This window comes from Castanea sativa, chromosome 2, assembly GCF_040712315.1.
Source record: "Castanea sativa cultivar Marrone di Chiusa Pesio chromosome 2, ASM4071231v1".
NCBI lineage: Eukaryota > Viridiplantae > Streptophyta > Magnoliopsida > Fagales > Fagaceae > Castanea > Castanea sativa.
The window spans coordinates 50,339,049-50,357,088 of NC_134014.1; the positions used below are offsets into that span (position 1 = coordinate 50,339,049).

General features: G+C 33.3%; 1 protein-coding gene across 1 annotated transcript; it reads left to right on the forward strand.

Moving 5' to 3' along the window:
* Positions 1 to 3,515: 3,515 nt before the first annotated feature.
* LOC142623740 (linamarin synthase 2-like) lies at positions 3,516 to 8,742 on the forward strand. Its single transcript, XM_075797201.1, has 2 exons — positions 3,516 to 4,150; positions 7,576 to 8,742. Exons 1-2 carry the CDS (start codon positions 3,643 to 3,645, stop codon positions 8,505 to 8,507), a joined length of 1,440 nt encoding a protein of 479 aa, XP_075653316.1. The 5' UTR covers positions 3,516 to 3,642; the 3' UTR covers positions 8,508 to 8,742.
* The last annotated feature ends 9,298 nt before the right edge of the window (positions 8,743 to 18,040 follow it).

Consider the following 18,040-nt stretch of genomic DNA (forward strand, 5'->3'; position numbering starts at 1 on the left):
AATATGGCTTAGACTAGCGGTTTTGTTTGTTCGCTCGCATTTACTCTATTCCGCATTTAGTTTAAGTACGAGTAAAATCAACCAAGCCGTAATTTTTTAATTTGGGGTCTAAACAGCTTTTGTGTTTTTAACACAAATTTGAGCTTTCAGCATTTATAAATAAACTTCGACCTTAGATATTAGGTTTGTGAATAATCCTCTTCTCATAAAATAAAAAAAAAAAGATTTGTGAATAATTGAATTTTCTGTTGGCAAATTTTGTTAAAGGATAAGGTTTTTTTTTATATTTTATTTTATAGGAATTAAAGGACAGGGATTTAATTACATGATTTGCATATGGTAGAATGGTAGTAAATAAGAACATTTCAAAATTAGTCAATAGTGCTAATATTGCCTTAAAAAAACAAGCTTTGAGAATCGAACACAAGTTTAATTACTGGAATCTTTGTATAAATTAAATCCACTACAAATATGGTAGATCATTTATTCATGGTTAGGGTTGTAAATAAGCTAAGATTTGTTGAGTACTAAATGTTCAAGCTTGGGTGGAAAACAAATATAATATGTTCAAGTTTGGTTTGAGCTTAAACCAAGTATACAAACTATGGGTCCATTTGGATACAGCTGAAAACTGAAAATACTATAGCAAAATAATATTTAAATGTGTGAATAGTGCCGTATGACCCATTTTTAATAAAAAGAAGTGGCTGAAAAGTGCGTGAACAATACTTGAATAGTGCGTGTACAGTCACTTTGTCCCCTAAAGCTGAAACGCTTGCAGTAGGGAAAAAAAAAAAAGGAAAAAGGAAAACGTAGATGCTAGCATTTTCTTCTGTATCCAAACCAAGCCTATGTTTGAGCTTGAACTTGTCAAAAGTCCAAAAGTTTGAACTTGGCTTGACTTTGATTGATTCATTAGTCAAGTCTAACTTAAGATCTAATACAAGTATATTATCAAGTCCATATTAAGCATATTATTAAGCCCATTTGGGTTGGACATTTGGTCCCAACCTCCAATTTTTATCAAAAGCTTAGCAAGATGTGAGTTTATTATTTAAGATCATATTAAAGTTATTACGAAGCCCATAAAGGAGCCTAAGGCAGTTTTGTTTTTTTATTAAGCCCTATTGTTTACGAGCTTGTTCATAAACCTTTTTTTTTTTTTTTTTTTTGCATGGACTCGACTCATTTAATAAATAAGCCTAAAATGAAGGCTAAAGTTTGACTTGTTTATAACCAAACAAACATAAATGAGCTTTTTATCTAATCAAGCCTGAACTATTTATGAATATATAACATGGTTCATTTACAGCCCTATGGACCATGGTTTATTGGAAGTTTGGAACTTTGTTGTATCACCTGATCATAGTAGCAGTATTACCACCAGGTAGCCACTAATATTACTTTAAACATTTAGGAGAAGAAAAAGATTATCTCATAAGATTTTGGGACTTGGGACCTTCATTAGCAACTGTGTTAAGATGGAGGCGAGGGCTCGATTATTGTCAACATTAACAATGTGTTTGGTTGTAAATAAGGGGAAGAGAAAAGAAGAGAAGAGAGAGAGGGAAAAGATAAGAAAATAAAATGCTTCCTTTTTACATGTTTGGAAAGAATGAGGGAAGAGAAAAGAAAAGAAAATAATATATTTAATTTAGATATATGTTTTTACCTAAATACTCATAATAAAAACCAAAGTGTTTGTTTTGGTGATGGATAAAATTGAAATTTTAGAAGTCATTAGTAGTAGGGCCCCAAAAATTGCAGGATTTTTACTTATCTTTTTTCTCATTTCTACGCAATTTGAGCGGATGAGAAAACTAGGCCTGCTTGAATGCTCACTCCTTTCACTTTATCTTCTTTTCTTTCCTACAATGCGGACCAAACAAGGGAAATTGTCATATACGCCCAATTTCCTTTCTTTTTTCTTCTCATCATCCGTTTCCAAACAAAGCGTAAGAGGGAAGAGAAAAAGGTAATGCTATAGGCACAATTTTATTAGTTCTCTAAGTTCATTATTGTGTCAACAAAATTTAATTAGATGAAATTTTCACTTAATAATAACAATTTGCCACATTCGCAAGTTGTGGAATTCTTTTTTGGGGAAAAGCTCTTTCAAGTTTTGTATCTTACACATTGTCTACTGTGATTGTGAAACAATGTTTTATTTTGGGGTAAACTACGTTAATGGTCCTTATCCTTTCCACTATATGTTAATTTGGTCCCCAACATTTCAATTATGTCAATTTAATTCCTAACCTTTTAATGTCATGTTATTTTGGTCATTGTCGTTATCCATTGGATGGAAAAGTTTGATGTGTCAAACGCAATAATAAAAAATTAATTTATTTGCCACATCAACTGCCAACTATACAGCTACATCATATTAAAATTAAAAAAAGAAAAAAAAAAAAAAACTAAATTGTTGTTCTCAATTCTCATGGGATATTAGGATTGGGAAAAAAAAAAAAAGCAAAATTTATCTTTCTCAAATTAAAATTAAATTCCGATGAACCACCATACCGCAGGCCATTCCATGGACCAGTTTGGTAGAACTTTTTGTTGCCTTTCCTAATATAAGCCTCAAGGTGTGAATGAGGTTGCATTTCAACCCCATATGTGAAATCTCTAGGAGAAGGATCATTTGGACTTTTCCAAGCGCCGCTTAATACCTTTCCTTAAGTCCCATCCCTTCTTCATTCCTGGGGGACAGATAATCAAAGCTATTCCACAAAAAGACTCCTGAATTTCCATCTCTGAGTACAAGATTTCTAGAGTCCAAGAGCTGCAATAAGGGATTATTGGCTTGTATTTATGTTCCTAGTCCTATGGACCAAACAACACTCTTATTGTTACTCATAAGCACAAGACTGCTTGTGTTATTTATCATTAACAAGCCAGAAGAGTCATTGATTGGGTTGAGTGTTTGCAACCCAATCAATAGTTTTAACTGGGATATTCTTGTACCATATTCTCAAGTAGCGATTCTTGGATTAGGGATTAGGGAATTAATCTTTTCCCAATCTTAATATCACGTTAGAACAACAATTTAGTTTTTTATTTATTTAAATTTAATATGATGTGGCTATACAATTGGTAGTTAATGTGGCAAATAAATTAATTTTTTATTATTTCATTTGACACATCAAATTTTTCCATCCAAGTGATAATGGTAAGGACCAAAATAACACGACATTGAAAGGTTAAAAATCAAATTGACACAATGAAAAGATTAAAAACCAAATTAACATATGGTGTAAAAGATGGTGCAAAGGATAGAGTTAATAGTATACCCATTATTTTAATTGACTGAACCAGCTTTTTCAGACTGGGCTAACGTGAACTTGCAATAATTGCATAAGATAAGACATTAAAGGAGATATTATTTCCGTTGATTATTCAGTGTTTTGACAAATTAATAGCAATATTATCTCTCATGTGACAGCAAAGAGTTTTCGCCGCAGATGAGTTTACTAAAAAAACCTATAGGTATCCTAAGGCTAATGCTACACATATTTCCTATAAAATGGCATAGAGCCTAAAGGTATCATCACAAACCCTTTAAATTTGATTCCATAAGATCTCTCAAAAAAAAAAAATTTTGATTCCATAAACAAAAATATAGATTAACTTGCAAGTGATATGGGTTCAGTTCGAGCTACAAAGCCTCATGCTGTATGTGTTCCATTCCCAGCACAAGGCCATGTAACACCCATGATGCGATTAGCCAAGCTCCTACACTCAAGGGGCTTCCATATAACCTTTGTAAACACTGAGTTCAACCACAGACGCTTAATCCGATCCAAAGGACTTGACTACATTAAGGGGCTACCTGATTTCCAGTTTGAAACAATACCAGATGGGTTGCCACCATCGGATCGTGATGCAACTCAACATGTTCCAAGCATAATGGATGCCACCAGAAAAAATTGTTTGGGGCCTTTTAAAGAGCTAGTGCTTAAGCTCAACTCATCCTCTGAAGTGCCTTTGGTTACTTGCATAGTTTCTGATGGCATCATGAGTTTTGCTATTAAAGCTGGAGAAGAATTAGGCATCCCAGAGGTTCAGTTTTGGACTGCCTCAGCTTGTGGCTTCATGGGATATCTCAACTTCACTGAGCTCATCAAAAGAGGCATTCTTCCATTCAAAGGTACTTTGAGCAGTTTTTTGTTTTTGTTATAATAACCGTTAAAGATTAGATTCATATTTTTCTAACCACACCAATGGTACTCAGATGATTATGAGCAACTTCATTAATTGAACTGTAACTCAGATGGTAGTATGGGGTTACTGAGTATATCTATCACTTACCACTCTAAACTTAAAATAGCTAAATGAGTATATACCAAGTCCCCCTGTTCATAAGTTTCTCATTTACTCTCTCTTTGTCAAGTGCAAAGTAGCCATCCAGCTTGAAGTTGCTCATAAGACTTTTAATTAAAAAATTTAAACATGGAAAATATTGGTGAGTTCGCAGTAGCCAAATGAGTCTGAGATCTCAACCAAGGGACAGAGGAATTTGTCCTTGTATGGATAGTAAATACTTCTCATTATAACTTTTTTTGGCGAAATAACTTCGCTACTTGTTAAGACAAAGTCAAGTCGGCAAAATTGGAAATAATATCATGTCCGTTTTCTATGTCAAAAAGGCAATCACTGCTCAGGGGGGTGATATTGCATATCTCAGATATTTATATCTATCCTCTCACATGGGTAAGCTAAATATAAAAGAGTGGATACATAAATGTATTGGAAAGATGTGAGACTTCCCCGTATAAAAGAGTGGATGCATGCATGTATCAGATACATGTGGAATCCACTCCATGTAGGATACATGATGATAGATTTTCTTCTATTCATGAGATAAATAATGTATAAAGTTACTCTGTTTTCTCTTTATTTACTACAAATGCTGGCCCTAAACATTTTAGGACCTTAGCGAGAATTAAAATAAGATCTTTTTATATTTATGTATTAATTAAATTAATATTTATTTAATATTTTTATATTATAATATATTTAATTTAAAATCTATTTTTCTTGAGATGCAAATTGATTAATTAAATTTTTGTATTTAAGTTTTTCTAACCTCTCCTTTTCAATCGATAACACACATACACACACACAAACTGTCAAGGCCCAGCAGCCCCAGCCAAAACTCAAGTAGGCCTATGGCCCCAGCTAAAAGTCTTATTAGACAAAACTCCACCCGTAAAAAACCACGGTATCTGCAGAAAAAATCAAATAAGAAAGAAAAACTTAGAAAAAGAATAAAACTACAGCTAGGAGAGTATTAGAGCTCAGTGTCTCAGACGTGATCTGATGGGAAGAAGCCTGAGCCAATCATAGAAGGATTTGAGAGTAGGACCAGTGGAGAGAAAGAATGAGAGAGATGGAGAGCAAGAGTTGAGAGAGAGAGAGATGAAGAGCAAGAGTGAGAGGGAGAGCAACGGTAATAAGAGTAAATTTTAGGGATTTAAGATTTTTGATTTGTTTTTATTTATTATTGTTTTGTGGTTAACTTTTTTAGATTGGATTTGTATTTTATCTGGTTGAATTTTGGTTTGTCTAGGGATTAAAGATGTTATTTTTGGAAAAATTGACTTTATTTAGACTAAAGAATTTTTTGGGTACCAATGTTTATTAGGATGTACAAGATTTTTTGAGTATCAACTGGAGCTTTTTTTTTTTTTTTTTTTCCTACTTCCCATTTTTTTTCCAAAATTTTGGGGTCCTCTTCTACATTAGCCTTTAAGCTACAGCCTAATTGGCCTAGTGAAAGAGCCAGTCTTGACGAGAATATATAAAGTTACTTTTAATTGTTAATTGTCAATAACATCATATGATATTTGGTTTAATTTTTCCTGTTGAAAGTGGATTATAAGGGAAAAAAAAAAAATAGGTTATGCTATTATCTGCTAGAGAAATCAAAGAAAAGCGAGACGTAGGCATAAATATAGTAATTGCAGGAAAATTTTTATATAAGAAATCTAGTTTCAGTCTAATTAATGAGAGTGAGGAATTGTATACACGATTATGAAACTCTGTCTAGCCAATCGCTGATCAATAAATTGAATCCTTTCTGAAGTATTAGCTAAATTAAAATGATTCTCCAAAAAGGAAAAAGAAAAAGAAGAAAAGAAGAAGACACAATTCAAAATAATATATTGTTTCTCAAGAAATTTTAAATCAATTATTTGTCATAATAGAATTAGTTTTTTTAAATTCCCAAAAAATCTATAATTGTTTATACTAAATTCATAATAATCTTTCTTTTTGAAGTACGATTTTTATTATGGAAACTTAGTTTTGACAATATTTATTATTAATTCTAAAAACAAAAGACAATGTTTATTATTGAAAATGCTCTTTTTGTAGTTATGTTAAAAAAAAAGAGTAATTATAAATATAATCCCTCAATAAACAAGATAGTAAGTAAATGATATTTTAATTCTTACCAATGTTTTGATAGAATTAAAAAAGAAATGATAACTAAAAAATATATGGGTGTTTCGGATCTACAATCATCCCTAACAAAAAACTGAAGATTAATATATACATTCTAGCTTGTAGGCCTTTAGCCACTTATTCCTCTATTGGCCTTTAATTTTCAATTGATTAAGAAGAAAATCTTCTTTACAAATACTAGAAGAAGAAAAACGATTTTTTAAAAATGTTTTACGTCAAAATTTTGTTTTCTTTAGAGGATGACCACACATTAGACCATACCATTTTTTAAAATAACCTATTTGGACTAATTTATTTTTTAAGATTGTAATTGTGATACCTCAAATTGTACTTATTTGATTGAATTCGATTGTTTAAGCGTGAGTTGTACAAGCATGTGCTGAGTTCCACATCAAATGTATACTAGGTGGATCTTAGATTTATAAGTGATTATGAAGATTCCCAATCATAATTTGAATAGTCCTTTTGGGGTGTAAACAAAGAAATGATTAGCACTTTTTTCGAGTCGTTTACAAATTGTGTTGGAACAAACTTGGTATAACACTGTGTGTGTGTTGTGTGGGTGTTTAAAAAGTCCCACATTAGATGTTTACTAAGTGAATTATAGGTTTATAAGTGATTATGAGGAGCGCCAATTGCAACTTGACTAATCATTTTGGAGTATAAGCACAAACATAGCTAGTGCTTTCATTGGATCATTACAAAATATTTAACACATTATTATATATAACTTATAAATTTGGAAGAAAAAAAAATGTAAAAGAGAGGGAAGGTTTGGAGTACGGGTGAAGGGGCCAGGGGAGGATGATGACAAATTTTCAATATGCATTATTAATATATATATATATATATATATATATATATATATATATATATATATATATATATATATTCAAATAGGGAGGAGGGTTTGGCATTGGGCTAGCGGTTGGCCCCCTTGGTCCAAGCATGGATCTGTCCTTGTCTAGAGTAGTGCTACAAAAAAACATTTTTCAATACTACGAAAAAAACGTTTTCAATATTGATGAGCTGAGAAGTGATTTTTGATTTTTATATAGGCTCACTATTGACATCATTTTATTATCAATCGTTAACAACTTATTACAGATGAAAGCTTCAAAGGTGATGGAACACTTGACAAAGCAATAGATTGGATCCCGGGGTTGAAAAACATCCGACTCAAGGACCTCCCTAGCTTTATGAGAATCACTGACATAACTGAAACAATGTTTGATTTTATGGGATCAGAAGCACAAAATTGCCTAAATTCTTCCACGATCATCTTCAACACATTTGAGGAGTTTGAACATGAAGTCCTAGAAGCCATTTCAGCCAAATTCCCTCATGTTTACACTATAGGCCCGCTTCACTTGCTAGATCGGCATGTACCTGAAAGCCATTTCCTGTCTCAAGGTTCAAGCTTATGGAAAGAAGACTCCAAATGTCTTCAATGGCTTGATAAAAGGGAACCCAATTCAGTTGTGTACGTAAATTATGGAAGCATAACTGTGATGTCAGACCAACACTTGAAAGAGTTTGCATGGGGTCTTGCGAATAGCAAGCACACATTTTTGTGGATAATTAGGCCTGATGTGGTAATGGGAGATTCGGCAATCTTGCCTGATGAATTTTTTGAGGAGACTAAGGATAGGGGATTGCTAACAAGTTGGTGCCCCCAAGATAAAGTGCTAGCACACCCATCCATAGGGGCTTTCCTAACACATTGTGGTTGGAATTCTACATTAGAAAGTGTATCTGCTGGCGTGCCTATTATTTGTTGGCCCTTCTTTGCCGAACAACAAACAAATTGTCGGTATGCTTATACCACTTGGGAGATTGGTGTGGAAGTTAATGAGGATATTAAACGTCATGAGATTGAAGCACTTGTTAAGGAAATGATGGAAGGGGAAAAGGGTAAGGCCATGAGGCAAAAAGCTAGGGAATGGAAGAAGAAAGCAATGGAAGCAACTGATTTTAAAGGATCATCATATAAGAATTTTGAAAGATTTATTACGGAGGCTCTCCTCATTAGTGAGTGAAGAGTCAAACTGTCTTGTGAGAAAGCTATACTATTGTGCTTACATCTATATTTATATCATCATATCATATTTCTGTATTATTGTGGTAGAATAGAACATGAGTTTAGCTTATTAATATTTTACTAGTAAGTTTCTCATGCGATACACAGATAATGTTTTAATATTTTATGTAAGATGGTTCTAAAAAATATTGTATATGTATTATAGCATAATTATTATAGAATTTTATTAGTAATGAATTCATTATTATTATTTAAATCAAATTTATTATTAGTTCATTATAAGCAGCAACAATTATAAATTGCATACACATATCCATAATAATTATTTAATTCAAATAATGAGCAATATAAAATAAATATTTTAGAGAAATATTGTAAAATAAAAATTGATATAGAATATGTCTTTCTTTTTCTCCTTAATTCTAAAATAAAATACACATGTCAAATACACACAGTCAATTACATCTTTTATAAAACTCAAAAGCTCACAACGTTACCTTAACATCAAAATCATTATTGTCGTTGTCACTTAATATAAAAATGCAAGTCCCCTTTCTTGGTTGTAGCTAACTCATATAGAATATGATTAGATGAGACAATAATGTTTAAGCTAAATAGGTGTCATAAAAAATTGAAGGTAACGACATCATTTTTGGTTTGTGTATATTTGACATGTGATGACATGAAAAGCTATAGGTAGATATATATATAAAGGAGTAGAAGTGCAAGAGGTAAAAATTGTGAATTGAAATGCAAAGAATTTTGTGTGTATGTGTTGAAGGAGGAAAAATCTTAAAACATTGAACCAAAATAAATAAAGAATATTTATTTTTTAATATGAAAGTCTTGATATATTGAACCAAATGAAGCAAAAAGTTAATATTTAATTTTTTTTATCTCTCATGTGGCACTTGGGAATATTTCAATTCTCTTTGCAAAGAATGCGCTACTAAAGCCTCATGCTCTCTCATATGAAGTCTCTACTTATATATATATATATATATATATATATATATATATTGATTATGTAATTTTTTAAAGATTATGATTTAAGGTTTTATTTCCTTGATTTTAGATGTTTTCATAAATCTTTTATGGTATTGTTAATCACAATTGTTTAGTAATAAAATTAAATAAATAAATTCTAGTGTTTAAAAAGTAAATCCAAACTTCAAACATATAGTAAATAAAATTGCAATTAGTTTATTTACTTTCGCCTACTGATTTAAAATTATTGTATATAAGAAGGTTATTTATTTATTTATTTATTTATTTATTTTATGGATTTAAGAATATGTGACTAGTTACAGTAATTTATGACTTGTCTTCACCAAAAACCTCCTATAAAGAGTGGGATTGAATATCCACGCATAGGAGAAAAGAGATGAAAAAACAAATCCCTCAAAAATAAAAATAGGAACAGAATTTTTTGTCAATCGATATTAGTGAGGTTGGTAAATAAATATAGAATGAATGTCATAGCCTTTATTTGTCAATCGATATCAGTGAAGTTGTTATAATTTGGGGTCTTCCTTATGTTGGGCTTTGTTTATTTTTTTATTTTTATTTTTTTTGTAAGTTTAATCCATGTTAGGTGGCATTTGAGTTGATATAAAAATTATTTTTTATTTTTGCACTTTGCCACATTAGCATTTTTATCATTCTCTTAACAGTTATGACTAATTTGACACAATACCTAAAGATTATGAATTAAATTGACATATTTGAAATGTTAAAAACTAGTTTGAAAACATAGAAAAGGTCAAGGACTAAATTCATAGTTTCCCTATCGTTTATGTATCAGGTACTATTGGAAACAACTCTTATAGCTCTAGAGATGGTAAAGTATTCACATCAATACTTGCGAAAAATTTCTGTCTATTTTAACATAAGAACCTATGTTTTCTATTACATAACCATTTTTCAAAAACATTTGTATATTCCATTGTCTATTTTATTCAAATACTATTTCTTCATCTAATATTTTACTAAAATTTTGACAAATTATCTCTTTCACTCTTATCTTTATTCTAAAATCACAACACCACCACCAACCACAACTCCTATCCTCTGAACAAACTTTTTCTCTTCAAAATTTTCATACAGGTCTTTTTTGGATGTGAATTTTGAAAATCTAACCATTGAATTTAAAGTTCTATATGTTCTTAGCATGCATATCAAATTTTATTCAAATTTGACGCTATTTACTGTTCGATTAATAAACTTATTTTTTATACACAATTTTAGATCACAAAAACTTGAAATTTTAACATTTGTTTGATGACAAAACAATTAATCTTTGATCTTCTTAAAATTTTGCAAGCATGAATGATATTATAAGAAAATACAATCAAACGGTTAGATTTGTAAAATTCACATTTGATATAAAAAATCTATGAGGAACTTGTAGAGTTTCTCTTCAAACTAATTTGAAGAGAAATTTTGTTCCTCCTCTACAACCATAAACCCTACCCATATACTCAAATTTTCAAGCCAAACAGAAAACGCCACAAACAAAATCCCAACTACTTCCATCACCCTCAACCACCTTGGTGCCACCACAAACCCCTCATACCACGTCACATCACAAATTTTATCTCCTTTACATATATATGTTTATTTGAACTTTTGTAATCCTTGAATGATTTCTCATGGGTGGAAGTGTTAATGATGCTAGCTATTTAGCTACCAAAGAATAAAAGGCTTGCTCCAAAGGAACTCTAAAAAATAAAAAGTGTTTTCAAAAGGCTTTTATTAAATTGTTTTACAAAATGCTTTCCAAATAGCTTCCTAAATCTTAATTTGCTTTAAAATTTGTTTTCAAAAAGGTTGTTCAAGTTGATTTCTAAAACTCTAAAAAATTATTTTAAAAACTAAATCTTTTGATAGATGTCTTTCTAAATTAAGTCTCAAGAGCCCTAAATTTTGGATTTCTTGAAAAAAAAAAGTCTTTAAAAAGCCATGAAATTTAAATAGCAAAAGAATTTTTACTACAAAATCCATGGAAATGTATGCTTTTTTAAATAATAAGTCTACAACATTTTCATAACAAATCATAGATGATTAATTGTTATTAGTTTAAATTTGAAACTATCATTGAGATTACTTTTGTGCTTCAACAATAACTACCAGTAACAACCTACTACTTAAGATTTATTGTGAAAATATTGTGGACTTAACATTTTTCTTTTTTAAAACCCATTTTTCTTTAGGTTAAATAAAAAGAAACGATTCTCTAAAGTAAATGAAACATTTCCTTTCCAAAAAAAAGATTAGTCCTCCTTTAAGGTTTTAAGTTTTTCCACCAAAATCCTTTTTCTCAAAAACTCGTGAGAGAGTCCCTTTTCAAAATATCCTTTTCCTCAAAAAACTCATGAGTGTTTTATGATGCAATCCGCTTGAGATAATATGTATCATCTTCCAACTAGTTCGGCATAGATTTTTCATAAATGAAAGCCATCAATATAATAATGCAAGCAATATATTGGGTAGGAATCCTAACTTGTTTAGTGTTTTGTGCACTCAACAAGCAACGTTAAAAAAGGGTTGACTGAAATTTTAGCGTTGGTGCAGTGAACACTGTGATTCTGTCACACGTGGTGCTTATGCTGAAATATCATGCATATGTGAAGCGCACGTGTGTTGCAGGCACCAATATAATAATGGCGATTCCAACTTCCAAACTAGAACGATTTTATCTGACTCTTTTAGCTTCTTGGAAGTTGGAACCTGGAAACTCGGTGGCTCCGTCCAATGCGTACAAAAAGCAAACAGCTAAATGATAGAGACGGAGAATTCAATCCATTTTTCTCCGTAATTCTAGACCATTAATATTGTAGCCAAGTTGCATCTTTCTCATTTGTTATCCAATCTATCAATGGAATAAATCAATGTGTTGACAAAAGGAAAAATAAAAAAGGGGGCATTGAGCTTTCATTCAAATGTCTCGGTGTGATTTGATTTGTAGGCAATTTTAGATTTAAAGAGATTGTGATTTGTAACCTAACGCGGCCAACCATATCTATTGACTATTGTAAAGTTTTTAATCCCATCGATATAGCCAATACACCCACTTACCATGAGGTATGTTATTTTAATCTAATATGAATAGTTAATTTTGACCATTCTAAATTGGCAAAGCTGATGTTGATTTGAATTTCTTTCAAATTGTAAGCTATCATTATGGCATTTTCTGAAAAATCAAATAATTAGAGAAGGGTAGATTAAACGTCAATTTTCATATTATTAATTTATGAAATAATTGATTGTATTGCTGACGTAAACTTAAACTCTCACAAAAAAAGTATTGGTTAGAAAGTCTAGTCAAAGATCTCACAGGATCACATGAATCCTTAGATCATTACTACACAAACTCCTTGGGATTATAGTAATGATTAAGAAGATAAAAAGGTGAAAAACAACTTATAAAATTATGTAAATAATATATTAAAATTATTGATTAAAAAACAAAAATCATGTATCATATTCTATTAAGAATGACAAAGCGAACAGAAGATTTGGATTTTTACTTATAAAATGTGGGGTTTATACATACAAATGAAAAAATAAATAAACCAAAGAGATACTAAAGAAATAGAACTAACCGAACTTACCCAGACGCCAATATAGATCTCAAGCATTTGGATGATTGAAACCAATTGCTCCCCCTGAAGTTTTAATAATCTTGTCATGAGTATTTTAGCATATGTTTGCACTGAGTTTTAGGTTATAAGGATAATCAACCCTAGATAAAGGCTAATCTAATTGAGCTAACCCCAAGCATCTAATGTGTAAATGATTCATACTTATTCACCTTCTTTTTTTTAAAAAAGTATAATGTGTAGACTATAAATTGGATGGTAAACCTTAAGGTTGTGTAAGAATCCTTATATTATTTAAGTGTGCTTTTGGAATTGTAGAAAAAATTTAGCTGTTTTTTCCCCCAAATAGTCTATCTTTTTCCTTTTTTTTTTTTTTGAAAATAAACTAGCTTTTAAATTTTTGTAACACATTTAAAATAAAAGTTACCAAAAACCATATCTTTTAATAAACACTATACAAATAAACTACTATAAATAGGTAATTCCTAAATGGATACTAAATCCATTATAGAAATGGTAGACCATTTGACCCACTTTGTTGGTCTATTTATTTTGGCATAAGTAAGTTTTTGGAAATATTTTAGCAGCAAAAATGCACTTTTAATCCCTACATTTTGGGCCGAATCTTGATTTGGTCCCTAAATTGATTTCAGTCCTAGGTCAGTCACTGCTTTCAGAAAATTGTTTTTATTTTGGTCCCTGCTGATAGGTCAAACACGTATTGACCCCTTGTGATGGATTAATTAATTAATTAGCCAAGTTTATTAATTAATCAAATTAACTTGCAAACGCGTGGTAGTACAAACAAATCACCAATAAACTAAAGTATGCAGCGGAAAATAAATTGACACGGTGATTTGTTTATGAATGGGAAAAACCTACACGGCAAAAATCCCACCGGGTGATTTTAAGGCCACCACTCCCGAAACTCTACTATTATCACAACAAGCGGTTACAAGTAAATGAATCCCAAGTACCTTACCAATCTACAGTTGAACCCTTACCCCAATACCTAATTGGACTTGTTCTGTAGTGACAGTTTCTCCTTTCAATGCACGGCTCCCAATACGTGACTAACCAATTGCGCGGATCCCAAAACGTGACTTCAATCACCAACTAGAAAAGATTGTTGGCTACAAAGTTCTTCAATTCATCCACACGATGAAGATCAAGAAGATGCTCGGTTACAAAACCCAACAGTACAAAGACACAACAACTTCTTCACAAGAGAGATGAACTAGGGCAAGAACTTCGTCTCAAGTTACAATTTGCATGAACAAGGATTTCTCAATGCTCGTGCAACTTGCCACAGTTTGACGGCCCTTAGAATAATCCTGTTATATGTCTAGGGTTAGGAGAAAAGAAGGCCCAAAGACACATCCACGAATTAGAATCAAAATAGAACTTAGAATCTGTTTTTCTTAAATCTCGACAACTACAAGTGTCGAGGTGCTGTCGAGCAGCTGTCGAGCTTTAATGAAGAGCACTTCTAAGCTTGTTTCTTGGACAGACTTGCATGATTTTAATACTTGATCTTGAAACCTTGTTTCTTGAAGTATTAACCACATCCTAAATCTACCCAATTACAAGTAATATGCGTTTTGACAAAGGATTAACCAATTACATAAATAATGAATGACATATGTTCTAAACAAGTGAAATACATATGTCTTAACAATCTCTCCCTTTGGCAATCTGTGACAAAACCACAACCAACAAATGAACATATGAGAGAAGTCATAAATCACTCAACTCATATTCACTTGTTGTATACAATAAAATCTATCCTAACAAAAACTCTTGAAAAACTTTGCAAGAAGAGAGTTTATGACAAGTAGACTTTGACAACCTGTATTTCTGAAACACTTTAAACAAAACTCATCAAGGCATCTTAGTGTGAAACAGAAATAATAGATTGCATACAAATAAAGAAACATGTGTATAAAGAGAGAAAAGAAACAACACATGGAGAGATAGGTGAAAGAAACATACATTATCACATATATAACAAAGATAAGAAGCACAATGTATGTAATAATGGTCGCAAGACCTAGGTACAAGAAGAATGTGTATCTAAAGTAGAGAAAAGAAAACGATACAAGTAATCCTCACTACATCCTTCAACACTCAACACTCCCTCTATCAAAAATGTCCTATACAAGCTCTCCTCCTAAGTATGACTACTCTCATAACCCAAAACTACTCCCTCTTTTTGTCACGCGTGATAAAGGGTAGAGTATCAGGTAGACATCTCATCGGTAGAGCTAGCATTTTCATCATCATCACCATCATCATCAAACTTGGAAGCCACAGGCAGTGGTCAAGGAGAAGCCTCGGGAGCAAAACCACCCATGGTCGCCTGTCGCCTAATAATGCGACCAATACGAACATTCACCTGATACAACTCTGTAGAGAGCGTATCCAGGCGAGCATCCATGCACTGAAGCTGCGTCATGATGTCTCCCAGTGACACATCACTCGTAGAAGAGGAGGGAGCGGATGAGACACGAGCAGATGTGGATGGAGCGGAATGGGAGGAAGGAGTAGCTGAACCTGTCAGACGTGACCTAAGCTGTGCCTCACTACATTTTACAGTAGCGGCATCTATGGAAACCATGACATGAAAAGGGTCGGAGACAGGAAAATGAATGGAAAAATGGCATAAAATCCTCGTGATGGCGGAAGGAAAGATGAGCTTATCATGGGTAGCCGTATCGTTATACACATCCATGATAGAAAAGATGAAATGTGAAGAAAAGTCAATGGTAAAATTCTCAATAAGAGACAAGAGAAAACGAGCACGAGGCTCTGTGATAGAGTTGTATTGAGAGAGCGGATGCAAGACAAAATTCATCACCATGTTTAAGAAACGAGGACCTTTAGCAAAAGGTCGACATGACGTAAACTAGTACTCACCCTAATCAAAAAGGCGCTCACAAAAAGCAGAAATTATCTCGTCTTTGGACATAGTCCGTAGACGCTCACAACTGGGGTAGTCAGGATGCGCAACCCTCAGAACATGAAGCACATCGGATACCAACTCCGGTGTGACGACTATGCGCGTACCTCGAACGCGAGTGAGAAAGAGAGGTACTGAATAATCGAATCCATGCATGTTGGATTAAAACTCCTGGATCAGCACGGAAGGACAAGTGACTGGGACGTCACACAGTGACTCCCATTCCCGTTTGTGAAAGATATCGGGAAGGTCAGTGTTGGCAAAGTTTGCCAGAACAACTTAGCGTTCCAAATGAACACCTCGTTTAGAGAAGTTCTCCGAGAAGTCCTGATGGGCTTTCTCATCATGGAACCGAACAGAAAGAGGAGTGGAATCAGAAGATGAAAAGGCCTTAGAACGAAGAGGGTTCTGGGTCAGAATAGACTTACATTTTGGTGCCATAGACACTACTAACACAAACAGAAAGAGAGGGGGGAGAAAGAAACACTCAGAAAAGCTCCAACACTATTCAAATATAACAAGTATATTGAAAAGATAGAACGTATGCATGGGGAATGCATGAACATGTGACATGCAATATGAAAAACATCATGGGCTCAACCAAATCCAATTCTACCAGCACACTAACATTTTGCACACATCTAAATGCATGAGAATACTATTAGAATGCGAATGTGATGTAATGCATGGAGTTTTTAAAATCAAAACTACAAAACCCATCAAAAATTTCAACATAAATTCACCTAATTTGAAAAATCCCAAAATTTTTTAAAGACCCCAAAACCTAGGTTTCAAAAACATGAAATGCATGTAGAATGAGAGATAAGAAGCTTACCAAGTGAAGAAAAACTTGATAAAGCTTAGAGAAACCTCGAGAAATGGAGTTGGAGTGAGAGAGAGAGAGGTTGGAAAGGTGAAAAGACAGTTTAATCGAGAGAGAGATCGAAAGAAATAGGAAATGGATCGCACAGAACCTTTATATGGAACCTTAGTAAATCTTGACAGATACAGGTATCGAGAGGTGTCGAGACATCTGTCGAGGTAGGTGTCAAGAAATACAACGTCGACAGATCCAGCTATCGAGAAGGTGTTGATGAATAAGACAGGACACAAGAACAGATGCTCGATCGATCCACCAGGTGTCGAGAAGCTATCGAGAGGACAGGAGGTTTCTCGATCGATCCAAAAGGTGTCGAGAAGCTACCGAGATTGCAATAAATAACAGCTGAGAAGCTCGACAGACAGACAGGTATCGAGGAGGTGTCGAGCCAACTTTTCAAAACAGTTTTTCGAGAAGGGAAAAACACAAACATGAATGCAAGCACACATGCAACTCAACTAATAATCAAATCAACATATTAGACTTTCAAAATCATCTCTCAACAACAATCTTAAGCACATGGATCTCAAAACACGCACTCACACACTAAACAAGTCTAACCGATTTTATATTTCAAAAACAAGTCAAGACTAGGGCTGTCCACGGGTCGGTCCGGGTCGGGTTTGTGCCCAACCCGGAACCGACCCGCCGGAATCGGGTGGAGAAAAAACGCACCCGCCGCCGACCCGCCGGAGTAATCGAGTCGGGCGGTTCAGATCATCAACGGGTGGCGGGCGGGTCGGTCGGAATCATAGATCTGAGAAGACGACGAGTAATCGGTGAAAAAACACACAGATCCGGCGAAGAAACCCAGATTCCGGCGAAATTTTCCAGATACCGGCGATATTTGTCTTAGATCCGGTGAGATTTCGCAGGATCTTGCGAAATCTCACCGGATTTGATGAGATTTCGCCAAATCCAGTCAAAATCTCACCAGATTTAAGGAAATATATCGCCGGAATTTGGGTTTTTCGCCGGAATCTGGAAAAAAATCGCCGGATTCTGGAAAAAATTCGCCGGATTCTGGAAATTTCGCCGGGATCTGGAAATCTCTCGGTCGGTTCAGTTTTTTTGGGTTTTAGGGGAGGAAA